The sequence below is a fragment of the Dasypus novemcinctus genome, chromosome 16 (genome assembly GCF_030445035.2).
Source record: "Dasypus novemcinctus isolate mDasNov1 chromosome 16, mDasNov1.1.hap2, whole genome shotgun sequence".
Classification (NCBI taxonomy): domain Eukaryota; kingdom Metazoa; phylum Chordata; class Mammalia; order Cingulata; family Dasypodidae; genus Dasypus; species Dasypus novemcinctus.
The window spans coordinates 96,017,023-96,030,109 of NC_080688.1; the positions used below are offsets into that span (position 1 = coordinate 96,017,023).

Consider the following 13,087-nt stretch of genomic DNA (forward strand, 5'->3'; position numbering starts at 1 on the left):
AAGGAAACATTAAAAATAACTCGAAGTCCATTGTGTGCGTTCTTATACAAATAATTTTTTAAAATCCGGCTGAAGTGGATAGGTTCCATTGATAATGTAATTCATCAGAGTTCACCTATTAGAAAGTTTAAATAGACCAATTTCCACAGATGAAATAATATTTTCAAAGAATCACCCCTCCACTACAAACCTCACAAGCCTAGGTGATTTCATAGTGTAATTCTACAAAATCTTCAAATCCACAAGATCTCAGTATTGCTTAAATTGTTCTATATTATATATATAGTCATCTCCCCTTGACTTGCTTGCTTTTTTTTTCCCCATTGGCTTTATTTACTCAATGTAATTCCTTTGAGACTCATTACAAGATGTTGCCTGTATCAGTAGTTCCTTTTTACCGGGAAGCGGTTGTGACTCAACTGATAGAGCATCAGCCTGCCATATAGGAGGTCCGGGGTTCAAACCCAGGGCTTCCCAGCCCATGTGGTGAACTGGCCCATGTGCAGTGCTGCCGCGTACAAGGAGTGCTGTGCAACGCAGGGCTGGCCCCTGCATAGGGGAGCCCTGTGCACAAGGAGTACGTCCCACAAGGAGAGCCGCTCAGTACAAAAAAAGCGCAGCCCACCTAGGAGGGCATGAGCTTTGAGAGCGAGATTCTCTGGGGGCCACAAAAGCTTCAAACTGCCACAATCACTATAACTTCTTTTATGAAAGATCCGCAAGATTTTGCCCATTTTAAAAATTGGATTGCTAATCTTTCCAATACTGAACAATAGTTCTCTCTAAACCATTAAATGTGTCACATATAAAAGTTGTAAGCATTCTCTCATAAACGGTATCAAACCTGTCTTTTTGGTAAAAGTTTTTTTGGGTGGACTGAAACCCTTAAATATGACATAAACAATTTTATTTATAAGTTGCTTTTATGATTACCACATTTTTTTATACTACAAAATCTCTGTCATACAAAGATTTGGAAGATATTGAACTATAAATTTTTCCAGAAGCTTTGATGATATTAGTTTTTACATTTATGTCCAAAGACCACATAGATTTGATTTTTCTGTAGGTCACTAAGAAGAATCCGTTCTTTTGTGTATAAACTAACCAGTTGTTTCAGCATCATTGGTTTAAAAGACTTCCCCTTTCCTACTGAGTGCATCTGGTGCCTTTATCAATAATTAACTGCCCATCTGTTTCATATTTTTCTATTCTTACATCAATACCACACTACCATCACTACTGTGCCATTATAATCGTAAAGCCATGGCGATCATTTAACTATCTTCTTTAAGTTTTGTCTTGCCTCATTGAGATGACTGCATTTGCAGTCTCACACACACACATTTTTAGGAGGTACCAGCGATTGAACCCAGGGCCTCATACATGGCAAGTAGGAGCTCAACCTATTTGAGTATGTCCACTCCCCTGCACGTATATTTTCAGTATTGGCTTGATAGTTTTACAAAAAGCCAGTGGGGAGTGGAGGTAAAGGCATCCCGTGGTGCTGGCTGAGAAGGCGGCACCGGGAGCTCGGGTAGCTCACGCCAAGGCAGCCAGCTGGCTCTGACCAGGCGCAGGAGCCAGGTCAGGGGTGAAGGACGGTGTTCAGCAAGTGGCTTGTTCCCCAACAGTCAAAAAGAGAAAACCTGGGTGTAAATCTCACACCTTACATAACAGTGAACAAAAAATGGAACACAGGTCATAGAGCTAAATGTAAGCTGAAAACTATAGCTCTTAGAAGAGAATATAGAAGAAAACTTCCAATACCAAAGGTCAAAGAACTCTTAGACAACACCAAAATCATGAACAATAAAAACAGCAACAAGTCGGACTTCATCAAATTTTAAAATGTTTTGCTCTGTACAAGACCTTGGACAATGGGACGGTGGCAGAGAGGGCTGTTCCAGAATCAGTCTCTCCACCAGAGCTCATCTTGAGCCAACAGGAACTGACTAATCTACTATTTTGAGCTCCTGAGTTTTGAACACCACTGTCGGGCTGGCAGGGAGGAGTGGGAGGAAGAGGCTGGCTAGTAAACACCTGTGAGCCGCGCCCTCCCGGCAGCAGCTGCCAGGCCCCCCAGCCTTGTGGTGGGCAGCCCTGGGGCCTGCAGCTTGGACTCCTACAGCAGGTTGCTGAGGCCAGGGCGGGACCTAGTGCTCAAACTCCCGGCAGCTGAGGGCTTGGTGGCAATCTGATGGCTGATCAGTGCCTTTGATGAGGTACTTCAGATCGCTGGGGGCTGGCTAGGAGGGTGGCCATTGTTCCAACTCCCTCGACAAGCAGCAGAGTAAGCTAAAAGACAGTAACCGTCCTCAAAACTCGTGAAAACAGTGAAAGGGCTGCATTAACTGGGCAGGTGTGAATCAAGAGCCTGCAGCTTCAAAAGGTACAGAAGCATCTCCTTGTGCCTGGGACGGCCCCTCGCCAGCCCTCTCCCCGATCAGGGAGGGACCAGCCAGATGTGCTCCCACTCTGGGCCCCGGCCCTGTTCCAGTGGGGGAAGAGTCGCCCCTGTGTGCTTACTGGGGTGCTTGTGTGCCAGTGCCAGACTATAGGGTACAAGTCTGAGGAACCAAGCCAGGAACCTGTCTCAGGTTGGCCCTCCTGGAGTTTGTCCTGAGGGCAGAGAAGTGGCCTGGAGACAGGTGGGACAGTGTGAGAGACAATTACGTCCAAGTGTCCCCCGCGTAGGGGAGCCCCATGCACAAGGAGTGCGCCCCGTAAGGAGAGCCGCCCAGCACAAAAGAAAGTGCAGCCTGCCCAGGAATGGCACCACACACACGGAGAGCTGACACAACAAGATGACGCAACAAAGAAACACAGATTCCCGTGCCGCTGACAACAACAGAAGGGGACAAAGAAGACGCAGCAAATAGACACAGAGAACAGACAACTGGGGTGTAGGGGGGAAGGGGAGAGAAATAAAATAAATCTTTGAAAAGAAAAAAGATTAATATGACATAGTGCCACCTGCAGTTCATAGGTTCTTGGGCTTATAATGTATTATAATTTTTATGGATAAATGTGTTCTTAGTGAAAGGAAGTTAATTTTTAACAGTTTTTTTGATACATACTAATAAAGCATACAATCCATCCAAACTGTACAATCAGTATTTGGTATAATCACATAGTTTGCATTCATCACTTTGATCATTTTTAGAGCATTTTTATTCCAATAATAATAAAAAACAAAAATAAAACTCATCACCTCTCAATCTCTCTAGGTGTTCCCTGCCATACATAGCTGCTATTCTGTTTCCATCTTTCTAATTTATTTGTATTTATATTTTGTATAGATGGAGTCAATATGTAGTACCTTTTGTCTAGTTACTTTCACTTAGTATATCTCCTTTTTTTTAAACCCTAAGAAATATTAATATATTACTATGCTCTACTTTTCTTTAAAATTTGTTTATTTCTTCTTGTCTTTTTTTTAAAGATTAATAGATCATGCAAAATTATACTCTTCTTTTAATTTGCTTTGGTTGTATTTTTGCCTGCTATTAATATCATATAACATTAATGTACATTTGTTCGGTTTCAAAGAAAACCAGTCTTGTGTATACAATATTACCCATGTTTGTATTTCACTTGAGGTTTCACTGTGCTCTACAGTCCCATGTTACATTGTTCAGCTCTCCTTCTACTGATGTACACAACCTTTTATTTCCCTTACAACCACTGTCATGCCCCTTTATCAGCGCTGCTAGTTATAAACCCGGTGGTGTGCTTTCACTATTTCTATTCATTTCCAAAGATTTATGAGCAACCTTTTTAATTTTAGCTTTAATAGTTGCCCGGCACAGAGGTGGTTGAGTATATTTCCTCTTATCATTAAAGACTCCTTATTTTGAGTCTGTTAGAATCGAGTGGTTGAGACTCTGTGGCACTATGCACGTTCATCGTTTTCTTTGGTTGCCTTCCAGTCCGCCGTGCCCCCTTTCCTGCCAGGCGGTGCTCCCAGGCGCAGTGTTGTGGGCGGGGGCTGTACCTCGCTGGCCATTTTCCATGATGGAAGCATAGCCCAGGCCTTCTCCCGTCTTGCATCTCGCTCAGTTGAGAACTTTGTCTCTCTCCCACAGCAGGCTGCCACACTCGTGGCTCCAGGCACGTGGCTCGTGGTGGGTGAGGGAGAGGATGCTGGGTAGACCATGTGACTCGGTCCCACTTCTGTCCCTCCGGCTCTTTCCTCTAGAGGCCTGAACCCTTCTGGGGCTGGAGGCTGCTTCAAGGTGGTGTTCGTTACAGCAGGATGCACAGCCATGCAGGGTTCCCCCTCGCCCTGGCCCCCTCTTCATTTGACCCATCCGTCCAAGAGGGGCAGCCTGTCAGCACCATAGACCACACCCCACTCGTGGGTTCCTGGAGGCAGGCTCCAGGACGGGTAGCCCTCTGTTCTCTGCCTTGTCAGCGAAGACTGAACTCTTGGGACCTTGTCACACCTTCCAGGCAGAGCTGGTATGTGTGGCTCCTCCTCTGTTTTCTTCCCTCCAGTGCTGCTGGCCTGGATGACTTGAAGAAGCTCTCTTGCCTTTAGACACCTCAGAAGCACAAATGGGCAGCAGTTTGGCCCACATGCTTGGGGCAAGTGTGCCAAGCTGTCTTAGGAACCCCTGTGCTGCGTTCTTTCCAGCGCTGGCGTCAACTCAGTCTGTGCTTCTTGCTCACAGCTGGCAGGGTTCTTCTCCTTATGAGACCCCCACCTGTTGCAGAGATCCTCGTGGGACTTGCTTTGGAGGGTGAGCATTTGGGAATAGATGTCTCCCTGGGGACTGGCCCCTGTCTGCAGAGCCAGTTCTGCCAGCAGGCAAGCCCTGGGCTGCCCCCTCTTCCTAAGATGAGGGCCCTTCTTTGCTAACTCAGCAAATGGAAAGTCCTATACCTGTGGACGCTGGTAATAGCTGTCATGTCTGCATCTTTGCATCTTACCTGTCTAGAGCCTCACACCTGGTGAACCCACATAGGAACAAGTCATTGTCAGGCCTACCTCATGGCCAGTGAACCGAAGGTGAGAGCACGAGGCCTTCAGCTGCAGAGTCGTGAGGCGATCTCCACTGGTGCCCTTCCTCGGCTCTGCTCCGCCAGGTCATTCCAGCACCTTTGCTCTCCACCCTGCAGCAGGACGTGCCTTATAAAACAAGCCGGCGCCCTGCTCTGGCCACGAGGGGCTCGCCCTGTCTGGTCAGGCACCCTTCTCCATTCCTTCTCTCACTCTCCATCCTGCCCAGGTCTGATCTGTGCTCTGCCGGGTTCTGCCCTCCACCCCTCCTCATCCTCTCTCTGGGCCTCAGTCATTCAGGCTGCAGGCCTCACGAATGGAACCTCTCTCTTTTTTTAATTTTTAAAAAAATTTCTCTCCTCCCCCCCCCACCCAGTTGTTCGCTCTCTCTGCTCTCTGTGTCCATTCGCTATGTGTCTTCTGTGTCCGCTGCATTCTTGTCAGTGGCACCAGGAATCTGTGTTTCTTTTTGTTGTGTCATCTTGTGTCAGCTCTCCGTGTGAGTGGTGCCATTCCTGGGCAGGCTGCACTTTCTTTCGCACTGGGCGGCACTCCTTACGGGGCGCACTCCTTGCGTGTGGGGCTCCCCTACGCGGGGGACACCCCTGCGTGGCACGGCATTCCTTGCGTGCATCAGCACTGCGCATGGGCCAGCTCCACACAGGTCAAGGAGGCCCGGGGTTTGAACCACGGACCCCCCCATGTGGTAGGTGGACGCCCTATCCATTGGGCTAAGTCTGCTTCCCTGGAACCTCTCTTGGTAAGCCATGAATTCTTCTGGCACACCCTCTATACCCCTTGTGTGTGTGCTCTAAGACACTTATAACTAGAGTACACATTTCAAATTGGAAATAAGGGTAGCAGATGTTCTAGAATTTCTGATCTGTTTGTAATAAGAAAGCACATTAATAACTCATCAGTACGGCCTATTCAGTCTCTAGCAGTGCTTGATGGTGCGTCTTCTGCATTCACTCCCTGGGCTGGTTTGTGTAGCAGCAAAGGTGACCTTGGACCTTCTTCAGGTTCCCTGCTCTGGGGTCGCATGAGGAGAAGCTGCCGAGCGACAGCCTGCCCCGTCGCTCCGTGCAAGGAGCCTGTCGATGCCTGGACTGGATGTGGCTTCCTGCTTCAGCGTGTGGCCCTGGCCAGGCCAGCATCTTTCCATACGCGCACGCCTAAATCAGGAGGTGCACGCTCAGGAGCAGCTGCTGCTCCCCACGGCAGCATCCCCAGGAGGTCTGGCCTGAGGTACGCTGGGGGCAAAACCAAACCAGAGCCCCGGTCATCTGAGGCCTCCACCTCTAACGGTCCTTCCCTTGCCTTTTCCTCCATGGTGTGAGGGTCGCTGTCTGGCCTTTAGGTTGAAGCCAGGACAGCTCCCAGGGCGAGGGGGTGGCTGAGTCCAGTCACCGAGCGGTGACGTCATGCCGAGGGAGGCGGCCGCCACTTTGCCCGAGTCCCGGTGGTCATTCCCTGTGGGTCTGAGAGAGTGTGGCAAGGTTTCTCCCTGGGTTTGCCTGTAGGTTTGGAGAGAGTGGACTCTAGAAACGGGCCCAGACAAGACAGGGCTCTCCAGAGGCGCTCTGTGGCAGGTTCCTGCCAGCGTCCGAGCGAGGTCAGGGACAGCTGGTTTTTGCAGGCCAGGTTAAGTCCGCACACCTGGGTGCTGACTCGGCGCCTCCACCTGTCAGCTCTTCCGCCTCGCGCGGGCAGGCCACTCGTTCACCTCTCTGAGCCTGGGTCACCACTCCCGTGGGCTGGGGAGCTCAGGTCTGTGTGAGCATCGGCTGTGTTGAAGGAGGGGTGGGTGCTCTGGTGCCTCCATATAAACTGGAGCTCTTAAATGTGATGGGGTGGGGTGATTCTTGAGGAAGTTATGCCATCAGAAAAAAGAGTGAGGAAGACGGATGTGGCTGAAGAGATTGGGCTTCCACCTACCCTATGGGAGGACCCGGCTTTGATCCCTGGGGCTTCCTGGTTAAAAAAAAAAAAAGCATGTCCTGTTGGCGAGCCAAGTGCCCACATGGCGAGCCAAGTGCCTGCGTGGTGAGCTGAGGACCCCGCGTGACAAACCAGTGCCCACACAAGGTGATAATGTAACAAAAAGAGAGACGAAGGGGAGATGAAGGTGAAGTGCAGCAGAGACCAGGAACTGAGGTGGTGCAATTGACAGAGAACCTCTCTCCACATCAGAGGTCCCCAGGGAGGAGAAAGATGAGAACACAGAAAGAGTAATACAGTCACACAGTGAGTGGACGCAGCAAAAACAGCAGGGTTGGGGTGAGGAGAAGGGAAAATTTTAGAAAAGAGAACAAGAAACTTATTTAAGATGACTTACCCCGTGTGAATTACTGCACATCCCTGATAAGTGAATGGCCACCCATTGCCTTTACTTTACATTTCTCACAAGGTTTTATTTTACTCGTTTAGAATATATCAAATCAGTGATCTCCCCATATCCTTTTCTAATAGTGTAATATACAAGTGACAAAATATATCTTTGTGTTGTACCACCTTAAATACTTAAATAAGAATTAGAGCAAATTAATTCAAGGTTTCCCATGGCATTAGGCTTGGGTATTTTGATTCATTTCAGGAATAACATAGATATGCACATTGTGAGTAATATCCGCCTCCAGTCTTCTCAGAACATGTGTTGGTAACCTCGTAAAGTTGGCTCTGCAGCAGTTTGTGTACTGTTATTGGTCTCCTCAGTTTCACTTATTGTTCAAGACACAGCCGTTCTCTCTGAAGTTTGGAGTGTAAAACTCCAGCCAATTTGAAATGTTAGCAGTATTCGTAGTCCTTGAGTGTAGCATTCCCATTTAATCTTTTTATAATGCAGTTTCTGCTGTAATTTCCTTTGTAAACTATAGCACACTTAACATTGTTCATGTCTTTTCCTGTCATAATACTCTGCTCTTAAAAAGCACATCGCTATTATTTGTTAGATACATTTACATTATTGAGAAAACAACTTGAAGTTGTGACATTTGCACTCTCCCCAAAGTGAATTTTATATTTTCAAACTATTTGAGCAGAAAGAGACCCAAATAGAAAGTTATTTAGAGATAATTTCTTCCCCATCTTCCCAGTCTTTATTTTATAGTATATGAAATTGGTAAAAAGCTATCTTTTACAGTAATTTTCTTTATTAAAAAATGTTGCATATTTAAAGCCCATCATTGCTCGTACAGAATTGAAAGGAAATGGGATAGATATTGTGTGTTCTTCATTATCTGTGGTAGATGTAGATAAAAACATTCATGGTAATAAATGGCTGTAGAAAAGTAATGGGAGAATCAACTTAAATTTCTAAAACTAAATTGCATAGAGCCTTTTTATGCAGTTCAAAGAGTCTTAGAAAATTTTAATACTTTTCAGTGCCTTTATTTCTCCTGTAGTTAGACATAACAGGAAAATACTTACTAACAGATACATGTTCATGATATTTTAAATGCTGAATATTGAGGGAAACCCAGAAGAGTTTCAGACCAATCACGGCACGTCTGCCCCTGCAGGGAATTGACGGGGGTGGCTGCAGGTAGGAGGGTCTCCAGAACACGTGGAAGGGTTGTGGCTGCAGGTTGGCAGCTGGCTGGGGCCAGTTTGGAATGTCGGCAGAGCCCTGGCCATCCTTGGCACATCGTGAGGGGCCTTGCAGTCCAAGACAGCTCAACACCAGGAGCGTGGGGAAGAGCTCCCAGGGTGCCTCTTCTATCGCTGAATGGATTTATTTTGAGTGCCTGTTCTATGCTGGTGCTAGGAATGCAATGTTGCACACCAGAACTGCTCAGTGTACTGTATAGCATGGAAGATGTTCAGAATTCAGTTTTGAGAATAATTTTATTTGGTCCTTACCTTGAATGATCCGTGTGCAAGTGAGCAAGTGACTGGATTTACTCCAGTGGAATTCCTAGTTTCTGGATCAGAACTAACATTCCTAGACACATAAAATTAAAGGGTCTACAATGTGGGCCTTGTCTGGGAAATAGGGGTGAGGATATATGGATTTTTTTATAGCCTTAGAAAAACTTACCGAGTTCGATTCTAACACCAGCTCTGTGAATAATCAGTAGTTTCTTCAGCACAGTCATAAATACGAGTGAGAACAGCCTAAGCCGCTGAGGCTGCCCACCCTTCTCCAAAGTCTACGCTTGTTCCATGAAGCCCTTCAAGTGGACGGAAAACTCAGTTTTCCTGAATTATTTATTCTGAATTAGACTATTTTTATCTCTTTATGGCCAACAGCTACTTTAGTTAGAAACAGGGAGCCAAGGGCAATTACCCTACCTGGCATTTACCTGTGGGAGAGACACGGAGCAGTCCTGGGAGTTGCAGAGTGCTTACGTGGTCCTGGGTGTTCTCAGGGCCATGATGACGTGGGACCCTGGCACAGGCTGACTGGGGTCCTGTGGTGTGGAGGAATCTGTGAGTGTGAAGCTATGTGCAAGTAAAGTGTTCAGGTAGAGATATTTTTTAAAAATCTTATAGCCCTGCCATCCTAATACAAATACTAATATTCTTTGACTCTTCCCTTCTCATCTTTTTCCATAAACATACATATTTACATTTGAAAGGAAAAATCTAAATCTCATTTTCCTTCCAGTTAAAATAACATTTCCTGAGTATTTTGCATATTGGTACAGCTACATAATTACCAGTAAATGGATTTTTTTTACACTGAAAGTCCTAAATGTAGCAAAGCATGTAACATATTTTGCTTGACAAGCCATAGTTAAAATAAAGTAACTCCAAGGGAACTTAAAATGAAAACAAATGAAAGAATTTGTCTGTGGAGAGAGAGAGCATGTCCTGGAATAGCGCAGACTTAGTGCGCTCAACCTGGCTGTCCGCAGGCCCCGCACCCTTCCCCACGCCGCAGTGCCTTACACCTCCCTCCCGGTGGCCCGGTGCTCGTTTTTGTGGTTCTTTGTGTGCTTTGCTCTCCCACTGAACCAGACAGTGCTGAGGTGCAGTGCTGCACCTTAATCCAGCTTTACAGCTAGAGTTTCTAATGTAGAGCTTTAGAATATGTAAAGGTCAGGAATGCCTTTGTTTGAACTGAGTGCTCTCCCGTATTTACAGGCGATAACTAAAGCCCAGTTAAATTAAATACCCGTCTATGTTCTTTCAGTGATTTTTTTTTAAGAACCAGCACCCTACGTGTGTTTCAGACACTTTGTGGCATCACATCTTCATATGCAGAAGGCCTAAGCAGTTCATGAAGAAGTCTCCTGAGAGCTCGTGGCCTTCTGCAAGGTTGCGCCGAGTCGAGGGAGGCGGCTCCTGAGCCTGGCCCCTGCCTGGGGTGCTCAGAGCTGCTGGAGAGGCGGCAGCTGCAGGCCTTGCGCTCACACCAGACCTGACTCCCTAAATATATTTGCACAATTTAGGAAAATATTTTGGAAAGTGTTAAGATTGTTTTATATTCTGTGCTCCCCAAATCACTTAGAGAATCAAAGATATCAGAGAATCAAAGATATCAGAGAATCAAGGATCTAGCTAGCAAATATCTTCCAAATAGCTAGCAATATTGCCAGAGCGTGTATCATTTGAAAATGGTTTGAGTGAATGTAAAGGAAACACCAGTTAGACAACCTCTCTTCCATGCAGACTGTTTTTGAAAGTGTGTTCTCGGTTTCTTTCCTGTCTTCCCAAATTTCTTTATTTTTTTAATCTTAAACTATTCCCTGATAGCAGTGGATCAGTTTCTAATGAAGTGCATTTCTACACTGAAATGGCGTTATTTTAAGGGAGAAATACAAACTCAGGACAGTGTACCTTGCTCTCCTGCCGGGTGTTTTTCTGGGTTCTTTCCAGAGGGCCGCCATGGACTTTGCATACCTTTCACCTGCAGGTCTGCTCGGCCACACAGCGAGAGGCCGCTACGGAGCAGAACCTCAGGTGAAGATGACATTTCTGGATCTTATTTTTGTCTCTGAACATGAGCATTAAAAATGCACAGATAAACCAGTAGGCTGTTCATATTGCTGCTGTGATGCTGCTGGACGGCTCCTGCTTGACGTCTGTGCACATAATTAGCTGTGTGTGATTTTTAACAAAAATGCCCAGCCTAAGAACTTACTGTTGAAGGGGGGTTTAAGAGACATTTAGCTGTGCTTTGTCTGTAATATTCCGCACATACATTAACTTGACAGTGATTTTTGCAGAAGCTCTTTTTCTCTCGGAGCGCACATGCCTTTGGAGGACACAGCCCTTGTCCTTGATGAAGGTGAGGGGCTGCGGATCCCTGCAGGGTGACGGCGTGTGCGCGTCGTGCCAGCCCTCGGAGCAGGGTTGAACCGCACCCTTCAAGATGCAGTTTTCTTCTGCTCTCTTAAAAAACTAGAATATGTGCTTTTTTGTGATTTTAAAATTGTTTATGTTAAAGTAAAATTAAATAAATTTGGTAACGGCTTTCTTGTTACTTTTGATTTTAACTTTTTTATATTCCTTTTTTACCTCCCATTTTGCAGTGCACTTCTGCTGCTGTTACATGTTTTTAAAATTTTTAACACTGTAGATATCAAAAGTACAAATGATTGAGAAATTCTAATTCTCCGATTGCTCTTTCCCTATCTTGACAGGAAGACAGTGACCCGCCTGTCCATGAAAGTCTTGGCATCGAGAACACCTTATGGGCAAGCACAGTCGTTGCGTCAGGTGAGAGTAAATTCCTCGTGGAGCGGCTTGCGCGTGTGCTTCTGAGGCCCAGTCAGCCAGGGCGTCTCCGGCTGCTGCAGCCAGGGCCTGGTGCAGGGCTGCCTTCCGCGCGGCGCAGCGGGAGCCTGCCCTGCCGCTCTCTCTGGATGCCCCTTGCCTGGCACACTCATCCGTGTGCTCCTGAGAGGAGGCTCGAGCGGGTGGGGAGGTCAGCAGGGACCCATAGCCATTCAGCACGGGCTCGTGGGTGCCCTCCGTGCTCCAGGCACTTCCTGGGCCCTGGGTACGCGGTGCTGATGAAACGCAGAGAGCAGCGTCCTCTCCCCCTGTGCGGCGCAGAGGGGAATATCCTGAGCATGTCTGGTGGTGAGAAGAGCTGCCCAGAAGATTGGAGCTCGGGGAGCGCGTGATGGGGTGGGGCAAGTGCGCTTTCATGTAGGTGTGGAGAGCAAATGTGTTTAGAAGGTGGGAGCCATGTAAAACTCTGGTCAAAGGGATTGCACGTAAAGGAACAGCAGTTGTAAACCAGTAAGGTGTGTTTGATATTTCAAGGAGGACAGTGAACCTGGGTGACTGAGGGAGAGAGCAAGAGTTGGTGAGGTCAGAGGGGTGTAGGAGGCCGGGCCGTGTGGAATCACGAGGGGTGTGGCAAAGGTTTTGAATTTTACTGTGAGTGGAGTTGGAAGTCTTGAAGATTGCCCGTTGCCTGAAGGAGGGGGTGCAACTAAAAGTGACCGTTTGGACAGTAAATCTGGGAGGTACTAAATCTCCATGATTACCACCTTATCAGAGATGAGTTGGCGCTGAAGGTCGTAGTAAGAACGAAGCTTGGCAGCAGGAGCCTGAGCGGGAGATGCTGGAGGTGACAGGGACGCTAGGCAAGTGTGGCCTGGGCTGGCCTCTCCCCGCGGCTGGCAGCGCCGGTGGCCCTCCTTGGGGAGTGTGCCGTCTCCCAGCAGGCTCTGCTGACTCGGGGTTGAACACGGTCGCCGGGGCCCTGTCCTCCGCCTCAGCGAGCTTGGGTTGGTGGTCGAGTTGTTAAGAAAATGGTCTGGATAATTCACGTCAGTTAGGCCGAGTCTCTCCCTCATCCCAGGGTGCTCTGACACTGCCTACACAGCACTTACCTAGTCAGGGTGCGAGGAGGGGGTGCCGACACGGGACTTGGGGAAAGGAGCTGGGGCAGGTGGAAGGAGGCAGAGCAGGGCCCCGAGTGTCCTTGGCAAGAAAAGCAGGGCTTGAAGGCCCTGGGTGGGAGGGTGCCCCCGCCCCAGGGGCAGTGGGGAGGCTGGCCGGATGGGAGCCACCTGGGTGCGCTCAGGAGGCCAGGAGCATGAGGTGGTGTTTGCCTTTGCAGAACAGAGAATTAAAGTCAATTTAGTTTTATCCTAATGCTTTTGAATCTCAAAATAAATA

The 13,087-nt window shown here is 47.6% G+C and overlaps 1 protein-coding gene across 7 annotated transcripts in view; it reads left to right on the forward strand.

Moving 5' to 3' along the window:
- Positions 1-13,087, forward strand: part of ATP9B (ATPase phospholipid transporting 9B (putative)) — a 359,772-nt gene that overhangs the window by 173,404 nt on the left and 173,281 nt on the right. For all 7 annotated transcript variants that reach the window (XM_071208595.1, XM_058277921.1, XM_071208596.1 and 4 more), the window contains one exon: positions 11,596-11,671. In XM_071208595.1, the coding sequence (XP_071064696.1) occupies positions 11,596-11,671 (76 nt within the window). The remainder of the gene's footprint in view (positions 1-11,595; positions 11,672-13,087) is intronic.